Source organism: Plectrocnemia conspersa, unplaced genomic scaffold, assembly GCF_051122295.1.
Source record: "Plectrocnemia conspersa isolate PC_06_02 unplaced genomic scaffold, ASM5112229v1 ptg000005l, whole genome shotgun sequence".
Classification (NCBI taxonomy): domain Eukaryota; kingdom Metazoa; phylum Arthropoda; class Insecta; order Trichoptera; family Polycentropodidae; genus Plectrocnemia; species Plectrocnemia conspersa.
In genome coordinates this window covers 20759951-20779319 of record NW_028277169.1, presented here as the reverse complement: position 1 = coordinate 20779319, position 19369 = coordinate 20759951, and the positions used below count along the sequence as shown (strand labels likewise).

The 19369-nt window shown below is 34.0% G+C and overlaps 1 protein-coding gene across 50 annotated transcripts; it reads right to left on the bottom strand.

Moving 5' to 3' along the window:
- Positions 1-216: 216 nt before the first annotated feature.
- On the bottom strand, positions 217-18039 carry LOC148235111 (uncharacterized). Of its 50 annotated transcripts, none has more exons than XM_088186460.1 (19): positions 17724-17763; positions 15884-15954; positions 14662-14852; positions 14143-14539; positions 13344-13529; positions 11014-11158; positions 7676-7786; positions 7352-7462; positions 7032-7142; positions 6849-6959; positions 6182-6265; positions 4540-4710; positions 4128-4298; positions 3842-4036; positions 2465-2534; positions 2232-2393; positions 1975-2109; positions 1690-1904; positions 217-1617 (listed from the first exon to the last, which is right to left on the bottom strand). In XM_088186460.1, exons 3-18 carry the CDS (start codon positions 14763-14765, stop codon positions 1712-1714), a joined length of 2457 nt encoding a protein of 818 aa, XP_088042586.1. In that variant the 5' UTR covers positions 14766-14852; positions 15884-15954; positions 17724-17763; the 3' UTR covers positions 217-1617; positions 1690-1711. The 50 variants fall into 50 exon arrangements, with proteins under 50 accessions (XP_088042586.1, XP_088042588.1, XP_088042581.1 ...); XM_088186462.1 differs by having other exon boundaries at positions 3842-4012; XM_088186455.1 differs by lacking the exon at positions 17724-17763 and adding an exon at positions 17868-18039 and having other exon boundaries at positions 6849-7142.
- Positions 18040-19369: the final 1330 nt, after the last annotated feature.

Here is a 19369-nt window from a genome sequence, read left to right as displayed (position 1 = left end):
CTATCGAGTTGAAATTAAAATATTATCGTTAAAATCAATTTTGTCCCGTAAGGTAGACACTAACATTTATCTCTGATCTAATTATACATTTATCAACATATTTCTTAAAAATAGTGTTAAAAAAATATCTACTTTTATAGTAAAACTCAATTATTATTCTTTTATAAAAGGGGAATTATTGCCGAAAATAAACGAACATTTACGTCCGGCGTTATATTTTTTTATCGTTTTTTACGTTTATTGTAAAAAAATGTTAGAAGACTACATGAATATCACACTATGTTTTAGCGAAGGCTTACTACAGCCTAGTTTTATTTGTAAAAAGCAAATTAAATCGGTAGCAAAAATTCAATACAATACAGAGCTATCAAAATATAAAAAAATACGTTATACTTTTTTATACTTTTGAATCCTATGTACACTTTCATTTATTCATATATAGGTTGGAAAGTCTAATGCAATACAAAATAAATAAGTACGCATCGACGCTTTCGACGTCCATTTCGCACGATCGTTCGCCACTCTGTGCCTTAACACCTAATAGTTGTTTTGAACGTTACGATACCTATCTAGATTCTGTCGCGTTGGCCTGTTTAAAAAAATATTTCGGCTGACTCCGTTCATATAAAATAGGCTTTGTCTTTTATACACGTCTCATTCAATTCGATATCCCTTTTTCTCTCAGCTAACACTCATTGTCCTAGCACATAAAAATACATTAATCACATAAAGGTAAATGTTCAAACTGCACTGACTAAAACCACCATTTTCAACCGTCACATTTGAGATCATCGATGCCAAACTATTTTTCATATACATTGATTTGCCAGTTTCAACACGCATCCCCTCGCAATATTTCATCTTGATGATTAAAAAAATAAATGCCAAAACTGATATATAATCATATAAAAAAGAAAATGATGGCTGAAACAGTTTGAAACAGTTTAAAACAATGACGCAGCACTTGGACACACATTCTAACTTAAAAATTATCCATTCTGTAAATGTAATACGAGATTATTAATATCTTGCAGGGGCACTGTGAATTTGGAAGACTACCCCCTCGTTTGTAAAATTATCTAAAAAATTCAATATTGAATCGAACGAAAAATGCTACTCACTTACATCTACCGCTTATAAATATCCACCGCTAACGGATAAAATTGTGCTGCCCATTTGATGCGTCCGAGTTTTAATATCGCACTTATTCCACCATGGTATACGTTTGATATACACAATACACGTATGTATGAGTTTATATAAAAATAATAAATAAATCTATATGCACATATATAATAAAAAAATATATGTGTAAAAAGGCGATAATTATAAGAGAAAAAAAAACATCATGAAATTATAATCTGTCGAAGACATGATACACACATCATTGTATAAAATCGATAATGGAACACTATTACATCTCCAATTGTATCCACAAATTGGAAATTGATCACATACGTTTACCTCAAATTGTTCAAAGAGTCAACAACCACATTACAACTGTGATTTTGTTTTTATATGCAAACATATAAATAAAACGACATAAATCCAACGCAAGTCACTTATATACGCATTCAGTGAAATGACAGTCTGGATTTATATAAGTCGCTCATTCATCTATAAAAAATAATAGTTATTAATTAACACATAACATGTGTTATAAGTTTTAAATAAATATATTATACATACTATGCAGCATGTGGAGGTGTGGCTATGGTTGCAGCGAAACCACTGACGGAGGACCTGGAGTCGGAGTATGAGGAGGTGGCGGAGATCCAATAGAAGACGGAGACATCGGATGTGGCTTCGGAGTTAACATTGTGTCTTGCAGTGACACTTGAGTGCCCTGAGACGTCATCCCTGAATTGATCCCCGTAACATATCTATTGACCATTGGAACAAAACTAAAAAGAAACATTTTCAATTATTTGTCGCAAAATACAATATTCACGTTATTTTAATTAGAAGACTGACCTTAAATCACAAACACCAGGAGAATCAAACGCACTGGACGTGTTCGTATTTGTGGTAGTTGCTGTACTATTGATTGTGTTGATGCTATTTGCTGATACATTACTATGATTCTCCCGATGCACTCTGTTGTGGTGCCTGTGAATTTATCCAAAATAAAAAAACATAAGTTATAACACACTGTGTAAATAAAAAATAAATTTGTTTCGATAGGTCTTTTCTAAAATAGACCGAAGTCATAACATTTTATTAAAACGTACCGTATAAGGTAACTATCTCTCATGAACGTTCGACCGCAAACGCTGCATTCGAAACATTGACCACCCGTATGCGTACGAATATGCACAACAAATTGTGATTTGGACGTAAATGTCATAGAACAGCGGTCACACGTCAACGGTTTCTCGGCTACATGAGACCATCTATAAGCAATGATAAATTTAGATTTAATCACAGAATATAAACATATTCTTACCAAACAATTATAAATTACCTATGAGCCGTAACGTAGCTCTTAACTGCGAATCTCTTCTGACATATATCACAAGCGTAGGGCCGTTCACCTTAACATAAAAATATAATTAATCAATACATGTATGACATATAGATGATATGAAGATACCAATGCAAGAACATGTTTACACAACAATTTAAGAAATTGTTCAAATGCGTTTACGTATCATTAATCCTTTAGTTGCCTAAATACAATTATCAGCTTTTCCTACTTTGGTGAAAATTGACAGATTAAGCACCACTGTTGAAGATCAAAAATCGGATACGTTTTTAATGGGCTGTGTAATATTTGCTTCAGGGGTAAATAACATATTTTTAAAATTTAATATATCAATACTTAGATAGTAATTCCAAAAGCTTCGGCAACCATAGTGGCAAAAATTGTATTTTCAAGATATTTTTGTTTCGAGATTTTGTTGACAGAAACTTAGGCGTGTATATTACAAACAGTATTTTGAATGCTATTTCTATTAATACCAATAAAGCTGAGAAATAGTTCAGTTGAACGAATAACTGTATTGGCGTTAAAAAATATTCTATATTTTTAGAAAAAATATATTTATTTAACCATAATTGAGTCTATGAGAAAATTTATAGAATAATTTGATTCTAAGTTGCGTATCAAATCAACTGGCAAGTGATAAACGAATAAGAAAAGACATCACTATTACACTGCCGAAACTAAATAACGATTTAGAAATAAATAATTATAATTAAATTAAATATTTTATTCTGCTGTACTTTTGAAAACTAGTCATCCTGTCAAAAATCAAAGAAATGTGTATTAAATTGTTACAAAAACAAATCCATCTGTTTATAACATTTTAATCATCGTCCAGGTATTTTTGTTATAATTATAAAAATACAGGTCGCTAGAAAATGTCTAACATCTCGAAACTATGTTTATGTTAGTTTGTATGTTCTTGCCTTGGGGTCTTCGTATGTTATAAATCAATTTAAATTGTATGTCTAGAAAGACGGCAATAGAATAATCCAATAAATACATAATTCTACATATATATATATATTTTATAAACATGTACATTGAAGTGCTTTTATTATCAAAGGAAATGATTGCTGTCTTTCTGGACAATACGACTGATAAATGAATATCATAAATTGTTCAGAAAATATAATTTTAATATATGATGATGTATAAGCAGTGCCGAAAGTTGTTTATACTCTTGGCATTACTAATATGTTTGTATTTTAATTTTATTTATGTTACTTACCATTTCAATAATTTAGATAGATTAATTTATAAATTGGACAATGCAAGTGCGTTTTTAATCTTATTATATAAAATAAGCATTTTCTGAACAATTTGATGATATGTTATATACACGACTGTGCGTACCGGTGTGTATTCGCTTGTGAATGTTGAGAGTGGACTTCTGCGCGAATCGCTTCAAACACAGGTCACACTGATAAGGCCGCTCTCCCGTGTGCGTACGAATGTGAATCTCCAAATAGGGCTTGCACGTGAATGCCGCAGGACATTGAAGGCATTGGAAAGGTCTGCCCTGCACTGTGTATTTATACCGACGGTCAACTTTATTACATATGCATTGTCCAGAAATACATTCAAAACCACGTTTATTGGATTATTCGTTAGGATAAAATCGATGAAAAGGTATAAGTACCTGTGTGGGTTCTTTTGTGTATATTGAGGGTTGATTTCTGCGCGAAGCGTTTGAGGCAAACGTCGCATTCGTACGGACGCTCGCCAGTATGCGTTCTGTTATGAATCTCCAGATATTGCTTGCATGTAAAGGCAGCTGGACACTGCAGACACTGGAAGGGTCTACCCTGGACTGTAGCACAAATGGTATTAGGTAAATATCGTGAAGCAATCGACACAGGCAAAAATCTAACAAAACCGAGAGTAGCCCACATATATATACAAATATACAAACAAATGCCAAAAGTATTGCCTTCGTATGTGTGCATGCAATTTACGTTCAATAAAAAAACAAGCACCGAAAGTGATTGTATGTATATTTAATAAACTATAATAAAAAAAGCAAGAGTGTGCGGGTGGAGCGAAAGACTTACGTGAGTGTGTGCGTTTATGGATGTTGAGGCTCGACTTCTGCGTGAACCGCTTGAGACAAAGATCACATTCGTACGGTCTCTCCCCAGTGTGCGTGCGGTTGTGTATCTCCAGGTACTGCTTACAGGTGAACGCGGCCGGACACGCTGCGCACTGGAACGGCCTACCCTGGACTACCCCCCCACACAATAAGAGTTAGAGAGCAAGAATCACCGCGCCCGCACACACTTGGCTTTTGGCAAATCCCTTCGGAGCTCGCACCTACCTGAGTGTGCCCTCTAGTGCACACCTTAGGTTAGATACCCGCGTAAAGCGCCCGAAGCAGTACTCGCACAGGTAGGGCCGCTCCCCTAGATATGCGTGTGCGTGCGCGAGTGACACTGGATGAGTTATATATGGTACAATGGTCCAGTGCAGTTTAATTATATGATTTAAATTATGCAATGACTGAATCAAACAATCAGATTCAATAAAATTGGTGATATCCAAATGTTGTAAAACTCACAGGAATATATTTCCTTTTTAGAACTCTTGTGAGAAAAAATTAGGAATTTAATCAAAAATATATTTATTAATAAAAAAAATATTCTTTAAATATTAATTATTATTTAAAATAATATAATCTGTAAATATATCTAATATAAAAAGCTAGTTACTTAAAAATATCCATATATTATATGAACCAATTCATAGGGTAGCACTTATTGATAAAATTGTTATTTTTACAAGAATAAAAAATAACTTGTTACAACTTGTGCGCAAAGTATATATTTTAAGATATTTTTTTGTTGTTAATAAATATTATAACTAGCAATAGTCGAGATATTTACAAGGGTAATTTTTCAGAAGTTTTATACGAATCTGATAAAAGCTACGGTAATTATTGTGTCCTCAAAACAGTTATATTATATTTATATAAACATTTAGACGAAGAATATTTTTTGGGTCTCGAAGAAATATGCAATACAAGCCCCGTTATAAAAGATAGTAATCTATCCATAAACATGAAATAAAAGCCCATTTATATTTATATATCCATACGTTTATCAGAGATTTCATTTCACCCTTTATCCATTCCTCCTTTAAAACTTGATGCATTATTTTTAATTTTTTGTAGCACACGATTCTGAAAACGTAAAACTTTATTATTAAATAATTAGAGAATTCTCAAAAATAAACTTTGGTGAATTTTTGCCTCACATCACTTGTGATCGCTACTGAATCTGACTATATTGCCCGACTGTATCTACGGTCATTGCACAATTTTTATTAATGCGAAATGATTTCCATTAAAAATACATGTATTAGTATAAATTTTGCTAACGTTCATCAATATTATGTTCCCCCCAACCCCAAAAAATATATATGTAATATTAAATAATAACTACTGTATAAGAAATAGTAATAAAAAACAATTATTCATAATTAAAGCTTATTCGTACCGGTGCACAGAGCATACTTCAATACTCAATTCAATGAACGAATATTAAGAAAAAATATATATGACTTTTGGTGATTTTTTTCTATGTAAAGTATTGAAATAACTCGAATGTATAAACGCATTTAGGCAATAAAGGCAGAAAAAGCAAAAAATTACATAATCCAACGTACGAAAAATGTTATATAAATATGTGGGCTACTAACCCGAGTGTATTTTTTCGTGCAAATTGAGCGCGCACTTCTGTGTGAAGGACTTGAGGCAGATGGTGCACTGGAATGGGCGCTCCCCTGCAAACGGTGCAAGCAGCGACCCACCCCACACCAGGCACACAACCAGGGCAAAATGCCAAATGGACAAATAACAGTTATTAAAATGAATCACTAATCGATTTTACAATTATTTTCAAAATCAGTGTATGACTCCCAGTCGTTTGCGACGCTCGTCTAATTCCCCAAACGGCAAAAAAATGATAAAAATAACGCAATTTGTCCATTGTTTTGATGACGATTACGGCACACGTAGGCATTTGACTCGTGCTTGTGTGCTAATACAAGGTGAATAGTTTTTGAGTATTTAATAAATAAAACAATAGTGTTAATAAAAGTAATGTAAAAAAAATAGGAGTAAATTAAAAAGTGTTCACAAATTGCACACACAGATCATACATATAAACCCATAATACTAGAACGCTTCCAGCATATCATACACTCTCAAAAACTATTCACTTCACTGCATAAACCTCAAGTGGGACATTAATAATTATATTACAAAAATGGGAAAACAACACACATCTTGGCACAGCGGAGGTTTGCCGGAACAAAAAAATACGGAACACAAGCCAGTACGGTTAATGCTTAATGAGAGACCCACCGGTGTGAATGCGGGCGTGGGTGCCGAGGCTGGACTTCTGAGTGAAGCGCTTGTCACAGACGTCGCATTGATAAGGACGCACTTTGTTGATCAGCGAATGCATATGTTCATCTACAACGTTTACAACACACGTTCGACTGATCAATGTACACTTTGGATATACAAAATTGAACTCGTTCATACCCGTGTGAATTTTTCCGTGACGGTTGAGGCTGGACTTCTGAGTGAACCGCATGTAACAGACGTGACACTCGTATGGGCGCATTTTTTCTAACAAGGCTTGCCTGTGCTCCTCTATAAAGGACACGTCACCGTTTAGCGATGCCGCACACGAATGCGATATATATTTCACATATTTATCAATTATTAATAACAAATTTCAGTGAAGTGAAAACAAATTCGGAATACTCAAAAACTATTCATTTTGAATATATACTGTATCCATCATACATTCTGCCTCAAAATCTTTCATCACCCTCGAGTAGGCTTGTGTTTCAACCCACCGGTGTGAATTTTCCCGTGACGGCCCAGGCTGGACTTCTGCGTAAATCTCACAAAGCAGATGTCGCACTGGAAAGGCCGTTCCTTAGCTAGCAGCGCTTGCCTGTGCTCCTCTAAACCAAATCATTCCGCAAATCAGAACGACAACATTAAAAAAACAAACAATTTACCCCCGAAAATAAAAAGAAAGGAAATAAAAAATAAAATGCAAAGTTTTAAAATTTAAGCCTAGTAAAAATTAAACCTTAATTTAGTCTTATCCCAGTATCGGTAAATTACGATATAAAGTAAAGAGGCGGAGGGGAACGCGTCGCTTGTGAACCCACCGGTGTGTATTTTCTTGTGGCGGTTGAGGCTGGAACTCTGCGTGAATCTCATCTCACAGATGTCGCACTGGTAAGGCCGGTCCTTCAACAGCAGAGCCCGCATGTGCTCATCTATAAGCCAACAAGGGCCACAACGGGGATGGAAAAATCACAGCTTTCTTACCAACTGTGCACGTATTGCATTGTATATATGTATATATTCGAAGAAAAAGCGTGCATCGGAACAAATCGTCGCATTTCGTAACAATAAAAATAAAAAACAAATGAAAAATGTTCAGATCCATGCTTTTTTCTTGCCCCAATATCCAACACTTTCATACAAACAGACACCATTCGCCCATGGATAGGTTTTCAGTTTCAACTCGAAAAGGTAATAAATAAATAAAAATATACCCAAAAACTATTCACACTTATGTGATAGAATAATTCGACTCGATAATCGATAATAATTTTCATCGTACATTAGAATAAATAATATGATCAATAAAGTCGACGTTTTCGCTTTTATCGCAAAACGAAGCAAAAACCACTAGAAGTCATACAATGAATAGGTATTCAAAAAATACCTCATTATGTTAAAAATAATAATAATTACATATATTCATGATAATAAAAAAATATATAAATATATATATGAATAACCAAAATAATAACATTTAAAAAATGCTAATATTAAAGAAAAAATATATAATACATAACATCATTGATGACGACTACAAGTGAAAATCATTTAATATGAAAAAATATATAATATATAAATATTCCTAACCTGCAATTTAAAAATATAAATTAATACAATCCGTGTGTGTCGTGGGTCGCGTTTTCATCTTAAATGATTTCCGACACGTTTCTAATTCAGATAACACTAACGCTAATGTGTCATCATTGGATTTTTTAAGTCTACTAGTGACTCTTCCTAAATGTATACAAAAATAATCAAAAAATAAATAAATGAGTCTATATAAAACATGTTATATATATTTTTTATGAAATCATATATATAAATGTCCTTTAGTTAAGTAAAATAAAATAAAATGGATGGTTATGTGGTGCGGTGTATGACACCCACCGGTATGTATTCGGCTATGTATGTTGAGGCTGGACTTTTGCGTGAAGCGTTTGGAGCAAACTTCACATTGGTACGGTCGCTCTCCTGTATGAATGCGCATGTGGACGTCCAGGTACGGCTTGCGGCAAAAGGCCGCGGGGCACTGGGCGCACTGAAAAGGCTTGTGCACGTCCCAATAGCCTGTTGGGAGTACACAATACCCAGTCGCGGAATCGGACCAAATCATAAATTACACATTATTACAACAGACAGAAAATAAAAAAACACATTTTCATAACAGAAACATGTATATAAATATATTTACATACATACACACATATATTATGAGTGCACCATATCATCATTCACAGATAGATTAAAAAAACATTTATGAATCGACCTGATCTTAAATATAAGACGACTACTACGATGACGACGATGAAACATCAAAGATGGCGAAAATGGACTGTGTTGAATGATTGAATGAGGGTAATAGATTGATGCTTGAGATTTCAATTATTAAGGAGATAATACATAATTACAATACGACCACACACCACGTGATTAGTTGGTTAAGTATAATACATATGATTCTTTTTTAATACTAAGAACTGTATTTATGATTAATTGAATACAATAATCGCACGATATTGTAACAGTTCAATAATAGTAAGAATATAAGCGTATGGATATCAGTGTAGATTTCCTACTTTGGTTTATTTAGTCAGACAAATTTTAATATTAACTAATATTGTAATACCAAAAAAATGCTGTGTAACAGATTTTAATACTAGATTTACGGCACCCGTCAAATTGACGGGTTTCTGATTCGAATCAGACAATATTTTTTCTGTTTTTTTTTTTTATGAATCTTTATATTTGAACAATGCAAATATATTACCACAATTTTTTTTTTCGGAAACTTATTTTGAAAATCTGGTCACTATATACCTATTTTCATGATACCCGTAAATCAATGATGGAATCATTAAGATATAGAGAAAATTATTATATTGAAAATTGGACAACATTTAGGTATATTATTTGAACATTGACTATGATAAAACTTTTTAGCCCTATTAAGCTCAACTTGTTATAAGATTGACCGCAATATTGAACTATACAACTTCGTTTTTATAAACAATACGGAAGATTTTTTTGAAAAAATCATATGGCACTTTTTTCTAAAAATCAAATTATCATAACTTTATCCTTAAAGAACACTTGAAAATATATGTGTAAACAACTTGTTTATATAAAAAATTTTATACAACAAGAGTGAAACACATTTGAATGCCGTAATAAATAAAATAGTATAATTATAATCACCTACTTGTTAATAAAAAAATGTTTAGTTAAAAGAGTTATAATTAGTATGAACTTCCATGCTTGTCCATTAACTGTCCAAACATTATTACCCCCATGATGAATCACGACGATGATTAACGATGGATGATGTTTTGTTAATTGTGAAGCATTAATATAAAACTTTTATGCACTACAATGCCCAGAACCATAGCGATAATGAATCATATTAATTTATTATTGATCAACTATAATTCACGAGATGATATTGCTATGGCTCTAAGCAGACCAAAAGCTTTATCACATAATAAAATATATAAACCAATGGCTATGAAAATTGTATGATTTTTTGACATAGATAATGATATAAATTATAATCAAACCAAAAACACTGTAAAGAGATCTAGTTTATAAACAAAAACCATCCAGGGCGAACACTCATCCATCACATTCAGATTATATGCAAATAAAACTTTCATTTGAACATGATATAAACATAGAATCATATTGATACAACTATTCGTTAATTATTTACAATGTTTTAAATCATATGAATGCAATTCTATGTTTAAACGCAAGTTCAAAACATATATTTAAATACAAAACTAATAAAAGAAGCAAAATTTAATACAAATCTTTATAGATTCGTCTGAATAAACAAAATATTTAACTTTCTTTTCAATAGTTTTCATTAATGAATTGTGATCACAAAACAATTACATACACAAAACAATGAATCGTCTGAACGGACGGGTTCTAAACGAGTTTTTCTTTTTATTTTAAATCATACATCATAATTACATATATAATTTTTTTCGTTTTTATTGTTATTATTTAAAACTTCAACCAAACCACTGAAACACTCGGTGCGAAAGAAAAACATGCCAAGAACCCTCGTCACCTCGGTTATATTATATGTATATAATATAGAAAGTTATAATAAATAAAAAATATAGAAATACAATGAAAACGAAGTGTATCTTACCTGTATGTACTCTTTTGTGCGTATTGAGACTAGATTTCTGCGTAAACCTCTTGAGACACAGTTCACATTGGAACGGCCGTTCGCCGGTATGAGTTCTCATATGAACTTCTAAATAAGGTTTACGACAAAATGACGCATCACAAACCTGTAATTAAAAATTCAATATAACTATAATAAGTATAATCCTGATGACGATGAGTGCTAAAATTTGACTTGATGATTCAGGTATGAGAGCATTTACAGATTGTTCTAATTGTTGTATATACACTTCAATACACAAAAATAATAGGGCATGTGTTATTTATGATGTATGCTGAATATGATTTAATCTTACAAGTTAAAAATGATTTCTTATAACATCAAATGAAACTCCCTAAATTAGACATTTTAATTAATATACATTGGTGAGATTAGTTATTTACTATTATTTAATTGTAACTGAACCCACGTGCAAAAAAGAATAAGTCGACTGACCTTTTGGATATTTGTTACAATGTACAATTCTTTTTTGATAAATGAGGTAATAATTTTGAGCTCAAGGTAAGTGGTCTCCAAAGCATAGTATGCGAGCAATACTTGAGGATGCACAAAGTGACAGAAAATATAATAAAATTAATTAAAGATGAACAAATAGTTACTCGTATTTTTAAATTATCTGTCATAAACATAAAAAGTGATGCCAAATCCATAAATTTTTTATGTATACATATATATTCTTAGATATGTTTTAAGGGTATACGATTAAATACATTTGGACACCATTGCTCTACATTACAAATATCGACTTTAAAAAATGAATAACAAAGTTGATTGCTATAATTATTTTTCTTAATTTTAACTATTAGCTTTTATAACTAAATAAAATACAATATTTTCTGAAAATCATCACTATATAGAAATATTAACAATTATAAAGCTATTTTTTTGGACTTGATTTATAGGTAAAAGCACGCTATTGCAACATAATTCTGTCACACGAAAAAAAAGTAAAATCGACTATAGTAAAAAAATATACATGTTTGCAAAAGTAATTACAGCACTGAATTATGATCTGTAATAATTATTTGTACGATGTACAAAAAATAATAAAATTTAAATCCACAAATCCAAAAAGATTTGTTTAGTACTAAAACGATTATTTTCTTAAGCTAAATTAACATTGTCTAAAAACATTGGTAAAACTAAGTATAGATTCAACATACAATTTCACAAATAAATTAAGTAATTTTATCTGTTATATTAGTTTTTTTTTATATAATAATTGCAATTCAAAAAATTATGTATTAACATTTTCTTATTTTTTCACACATGGGTTCAATTGGTGTAATAGATGTGTGAAAGTAGAAGAGGATCAAATACTAAAAATCATATTTACGAGACTTTCTCTCGACCTTGAACTTGGTTAAGGTTCATACCCCTATCCTATATTTTTATAATGAGGCAACTAAAGCAAAATTTAGCTATTAAAGATCGCTTCCATTTAGTTGAATTTTGCAGTTAAACAAATATCTTTAATACAACTAAATACAAATAGATGAAAGCAATACAATACGTACGAGTCAAAACAATAGTTTAGTCAATAACACAATACTCATTAGTATATTCACATACTTTTTCATTAATAAAGTGTATATACAATCTACCAATAGCCCAAAAATATGGGAAAATTAAGGATTGCTAACTAATATCACCATATTTTGGCTTTGTTTGATTGTCTCGTGTATATAATAGTTGTTATGCTTTTGAAATACACTCAAACATCTTTAGTTTAATAATTTTGATAACACGTACAAACACATCTGACCATGAACAAAGATTCGATGCCATTTCGACCTCAATACAATTTTTTCTTTTCGACCGACAGTCCTTAAATAAAGATGATTTTAACTTTTGCATCATTCAGCGATATGAAGGCACATCAATTTACATATTCCGGTACTCGATCTCGAAATTCTCAATTTGGTTCCAAATGAGTAATTTTTGCACTAAAGATGCTTCAGTGTATTAGGTGATCAAATAACTATGTATAGTATGTGATCTATGACAGATTCTTCAAGTAATAAAAAAAAAAAACAATAAACTCCCCCTTTCCTTCTGAAATGCAATGCGTTGGTTCTTCCAACACAGGCCCTCAAGCTTAGTAATCCTGCTCATTCACAATATAGCCACCATATATTTATTATATCGAATTTGGCCATTCACACAATCCAAATTCAGCTGCTATGGACGCTAACAAATTAAAACAATGTTTCCCTCGTGTGATCTCCTCTCCGGTTAATAATAAGTGGTGTAGCATTTATTTTTGTCATGGGGAATAGTGAGATGCTCACCGTGCAAGCGAAAGGTTTGATTCCCGAGTGCAGTTTCATATGCACATAGTAGGAAGAAGCGGAAGAAAGCATCTTGCCACAAAGCTTGCACTCCTGCGGTTTGGATCGGGGTGGGGGCCCCCCCGGCAGCGCGCTTCCAAGCTCCAGTTTTGTCTGCACCGGTCCCAGCCCGCCCACCGCAAGGCTCTACAACATGGGGCTCATATTCACACACTCTCATATCTACAACCTTACAGCAAATTCTGAGGCCTGTGTGAAATTATAACCACACAAGAACTTGTACAGTTAACTCCCGATTATCCCGCTGATTCCGTAACGCAACTAATATAAATATATAAAACACAATTTTTTCCGCGCATTAATGTTTCTTTCGATCCCAGATCTTTGCACACACAAACGGTATCATGCCAAACGTAAAATATATACAACTCAAATTTAACCAAAAATCGGGAGTTCACTGTCGAACAAAACAAAAATTAAATTCATCAAAAATTAGTATGCATAAAAAAACCTAATACAAGTTTTGATTAGTTCGTCCTAACATTACAGAGGTCCTGGTCATCGAAGTTGTCATTTTAAATAGTAACAAATCTTTTTTGGTCATCCCGATCATCTCTTCCGTCTTTATTCCTTGGCGTAACATTAAGTAAAAGTCTCTCCACCTTCGTTATATTTTCAGAGATCAAAATTTTAACAGTAGATTTTTTAGCATTACACATTTAAAAAAACTTCAATAATTAATTTGTATATATATATATATATAGAATATACTTCTATCGAACAATAAGGAAACACATGCCTGATTTTGATCTTGCGATGATTGATCATGTTGATTGATAGCTCCAACTTGTTGTTGAAGTATCAAACTATCTTTACTATCTTCTTGTTGAGGCGGTTGAGACTGTTGCTGCTGTTGTTGCTGTTGCTGCTGCTGTTGTTGTTGCTGTTGTTGCTGCTGTTGTACTTGCTGCTGCTGTTGCTGTTGTTGTTGTTGTACCTGCTGCTGCTGCTGTTGTTGTTGCTGCTGCTGTTGTTGTTGATGTTGCTGCTGTTGGATTTGCTGTTGGATCTGTTGCTGTTGTATCTGGTTGTTGATGTTTAGGATGGCATGATTTGAATTTTCGCTGCGCATAACGGTCGGGGGCGCCGAGTGCACATGCGGATGCGATGAATAAAAACTAGGAAACATATTAAACCTAAAAGTTAAAGAAATGTAACACTTTAATATATAAACAAAATTACTTAATACACGTACGATCAAAATCTAACGTGTAGTTTCGGATGCATAATGTCATGTAAAAATAAAATAGAAACTCACCCCATGGGTTCAGATTTAATTTGTTGTTCAAACATGGAAATGGTAGCGAGCAGGTCGCTAGGGGGAGGCACGGGGACCCCCACCCCCCGTGCCATACCCCCCATCCCCACGCCCCAATGGGCCGGAAAACTAATGGTGACTGCTCCGCTTATACCATGACTCCCAGGGCATTACATGCCCCATCCATCCGCCTGAAATCAGATAAATAAAAATATTCAACGACAGATTCGATCAACGCTTACGGAAAGCACCTACGGTTTCTAATTTCCAGGATGCGTTTTAACTTATTTCTTACCTTTTAAACTAAGCGTCTCAATCCTCTCACTTACATAATATTATGCGACTAAAATACCATATTAGGGGAGAAGGATAAGGCGAAGGCGAGGAGGGAAAGGTACTTTATAATTAAATATATTCACCAAATTAGTGTTAAAACTACTGATAAGCTGTAAAATAATTTAAATATGATGCAAAATCGCAAAGCTAGACAATTATATTTTCAATTTTTTTTTTAATTTCAAAACTATATATAAACCACTACACCTAAATGGTTTATATGGGTATTCGAGTCACCCTCTAAAATTGTTAAATTTATTTCTTAGATAAATATTTCAGTTTAGCATTTAAAATTGATAATTAAATGTGTATATAATTTAAAAAAAACTTATATAGCTACTAACTTAAATATATGCATCCAACTACGCGGCAATCAATAAATACAAGATATTAAAAAGGAAGCAAAAGAAACAGAATATTGTTAATTCTAACTTTTTTATTGCATTACAAAAATTACAAAAAGCGTGCAATTTTACATAAAGTAACTTTTATTTCGAGAAGTAACAAAACATTTGTAAGTTTTTTTAATTATACGTATCCTTAACTGGCAGTTAGTGTGTAACAAAAGCAAACTATATTTTCAGATATATCATTCAATATACCACTACTTAAATCTACAAAAAACTACATTAATTCTATTAGTTGTAAATATAAAGCGAGAATAAGTAAATAGCGAATCCATAAATTATATTATTGAATCAAAATTATAACAGTTGAATATAAAGATATAAAACGAAACAATATTAATTTATATTAATAAACTCGAGCTGAACAAACAGTTAAATTAATCAAAATCACTACATGTATCATATACAAAAGAAAAAAGAAATGTAAGTACAATAAATATTGTTTGAAACATGTCACTATCTCAATATTGGAAACTCACACGCACGTTCCTGGAGACGTCGAGATTTGCTAAGCTTAACATTATCCGAATGCGGCGTTGCTTAACTCACCCTGAAAATAAATATTTACAAAATATGTTTTAAAACAACGGCAAAATAGATTTCACTAGCTGTAAATTTTCAGACTGATTAAAATATTCCCAACTTTTAGCCATAGTGCGTTTATTTTTGATTTTGTATCGGTTCTATCTAACCAACGTCAAACTTTGAAAGTGATTTGACACGTTTTGCGAAAATAAATTTTCACCAATATTTTTAAAAATGTGCAGCCATGGTAAAACAAAAAAATTTGCTTATTTTTGAGATGAGAATTCACAAAATACAAATTTCCAAGTTATTTAGTAGGCATAACCGAGATGGGGGTAAAGGAGAAAAGCTGTGAACTGAGAACGACGTACGTACACATAACGCCTAAACGTTCTTTACTCTTTCTGTTCGCCCCAAATTGGCTTTCAGATTATGCGCTCAAAATTTAAATCCACGTTTAAAACGTAAAGAATAGAATACACGAACGGAGAAATGTTATTCCAAAAAGCACTTATTAGAATTGTCAATCACGTAAAGTGTAAAAAAAGAAGTAATAATAAGTAATACTCGTTGGGATGGTAATTATGTTGACGAGTAATGTAAATTTAGTGTGTAAATTTTCACACATGATGCATTACTAAGGTCATTGCACTCGTTGCACAAATCTATGTAACCATGTCGCTAACGCGTCAATTCCCATTGAAATTTAAAATGCGGAGAAAACACAATAAGCAATTGAAATTTGCAATGTCAGGTATTTGTATTTCATTTATAAGCAACATGAAAGAACTGCAAAATCAGGTGGTAATAAAAAAGTTTTGTTCTAATTACAATGAATGATTGAAATTTTACCCACCAAATGCTATTCTTTATGGATTATTCACTAATATGTTATTTCGTCAGCGAAAAAAAGAGGTGAATAGACTAAAATGGAATATCTGAAAGCCAATGATACTATTTCGATATGGAGGAACAAATAAACAGTCGGAAGAGCAGTCAGATCACGACACAAATATAACGATATAATTCAGTGTAAACAACAATACAATCATTTATTTTATTTTGACATTCACGTTTCGTAGTTTTTGCATACATATATGCAAATTAATTTGAATGGTCGATACGTTTTGGCCTAAAGCTCGCTCGCCGCATATGCGCGCGTTTTGTTTGTCAATTAAATGTTACATAACCCCTTAAGTACCTGTCATACGCGCTCGTATGTGAGACGCCGCTCGCGCGAGAAACGATACAATACACAAGAAAATCGATTCGAACGCTAAACGGCGGAAGCGCGAGTATAGTCGATCGCTCGATGCGGAGGCGGAGGCGGAGACGAGGAAGCAGAATCAGAATCGGAACCAAAATCGAATCCGAATCCTTCGGACGGGAGCGGCGGCGATCGATCGGAAAGTCGGCGCGCGTCCGTCGGCGAGTCGATAACGAGAGAGACGATTAAAACAAAGATTCGCCGCAGATCATTACGATCGGGTGGGGGAGCCGGAAGGGGAGGCGGGCGACGTCCGGCCTCCCCCTCGATGCGAAATGGCCGGCGACGCGGTCGCTTCCGGTCGTCGGAGCTGCGCTTCCGGGGTCGGGATTCCGCCCTCGCTCTCCTCCCCCCTCGATCGATCCCCCTCCGCCGCGTCCCGGCGCCGCGAACAAAAGAAACCCGGACGCGGAAAGTACGCGCAGGGCGCCGCCCCTCGAGCGCGGACGCGCCCCGCTACAAGTCGGAACCCACCGTCGTCGGTCGGGGGGCGCCGGCCGTCGGGGCGCAGCTCCTCGGTCACTCACCGATTCGGCGGCGTCCCGCGGCGGCCGGCAAGATGGCGACGGGCCTCCCCTCCCCGCCGACCGCCCCACTCCCTCCCGAGTCGAGCCTAAGCGCCAAATTCGAATTTCGCTTCCGACTTGCGCAAAAAACGCGCCGCACCGTACCGTAAAAACCCGCGGACGAGAACGGGAGGAGCGCCGCCGCCATTTACGGGAGCGCGCCGGAGCTCCGTCGGCCTCCTCGCGAATCATGCGCCGGAACGAAAGCGGCGCCGCTCGAAACGCTTCCGCGAACCGATTCGCGCACTGCCACCGGAATGCGCGCATTACGCACACTGACACAATACGCGCCACTATTTTTCACTGCTTAATAACAAAACATTAACGGAACTGTAATGACGACGCACGTAAATAATAGGTAGCAATAAGACAAAAATGGTCAAATGGGTACCGCGCGAAGCAAGAATATTGAATTTTCTTTCTATCTTTTATTTGTATAACATTTATTTAGGGTATATTCTGTACCCGTTCCAGATGCTGGGAATATAATTTGGTTAATAGTTGGCTCTTAACATATTTTTAAACGCACCGAATTTATTTCTGTATTTTTATTACTTCGATATGTAATATTAAATACTAAATATATTTATGGATGTACATTATAATTATTCATATATTTGTCTATTGTACTCCACATCGTGACGATTTTCTTGTTTCCAATATAAGTTACAATTTCTCCCATGCGTATTTTTTTATTGCTTGTGTTTCACCTAATTGTACTAGTTGAATATCATTTTAGGAAAAGTGAATTATCAGCAAGTAATATAATCCAATTCGAGTTTCATGTTGGCCTGCCTGTAAATCAGACAGCTTTCAATAATTAAAATGTCAAATGCAGCAAGGTCTTTTCAACTTTTTCAGTGGAGGCAAAGGTTGGCCAGTCGGCGATCGTTTTTTTCTAATATTTTTCATTAAATGACATGCATTTTTCTGGTCAAGTTCAGTCCCTGCTTAGAATCCACGTTAAGAATAATAAAATCGCGCTGTCGCCATCGCAGTAGAAATGCCCACAAAATAACACTTTTTAAAACAATATTACGACGCTCGTTACCGAGCGTACCCACTGCGACGACGCCGACACGATTTTATTGCTTTTAACGTGAATATTTGGTTTCTGAGAAGTGATAATTGTTTTTGCGCCCTCCTACCGACTAAAATTCGATTTGAAAATGATTTGACCGATACTCTCATATAAAATGTCCGTAGTAATATCGAAGTGTAGACAAAGTATGGAGCAATATGCGAGATGCAGCGTCTGTCTGTACTCTTCTACCGTTTATTATCCCCTGAGAGATGTGTTGGCTTAGTTTGTATTTTAGATTTGACCCAATGAAAGTTCTAAAATTATAATTTGTTTTAGAACTTTCATTAGTTTATGTATGAGTTTGAACAGAAAATGTACGTTGCGCATTCGTCAAATAGAATTTTATTGACATATTAGAGCAGCATATAATTTCACTAGCGCTTACCAGTTAAATTATATTTTCGTTAGCAGAAATATATATATACTGGAAAATTCGTATTTGGACCTCACTAGCGAAAATATAATTTCACTAAAAACACAAAGGCGACCATTTAATTGATATTATTATTCATAATTATTAGTG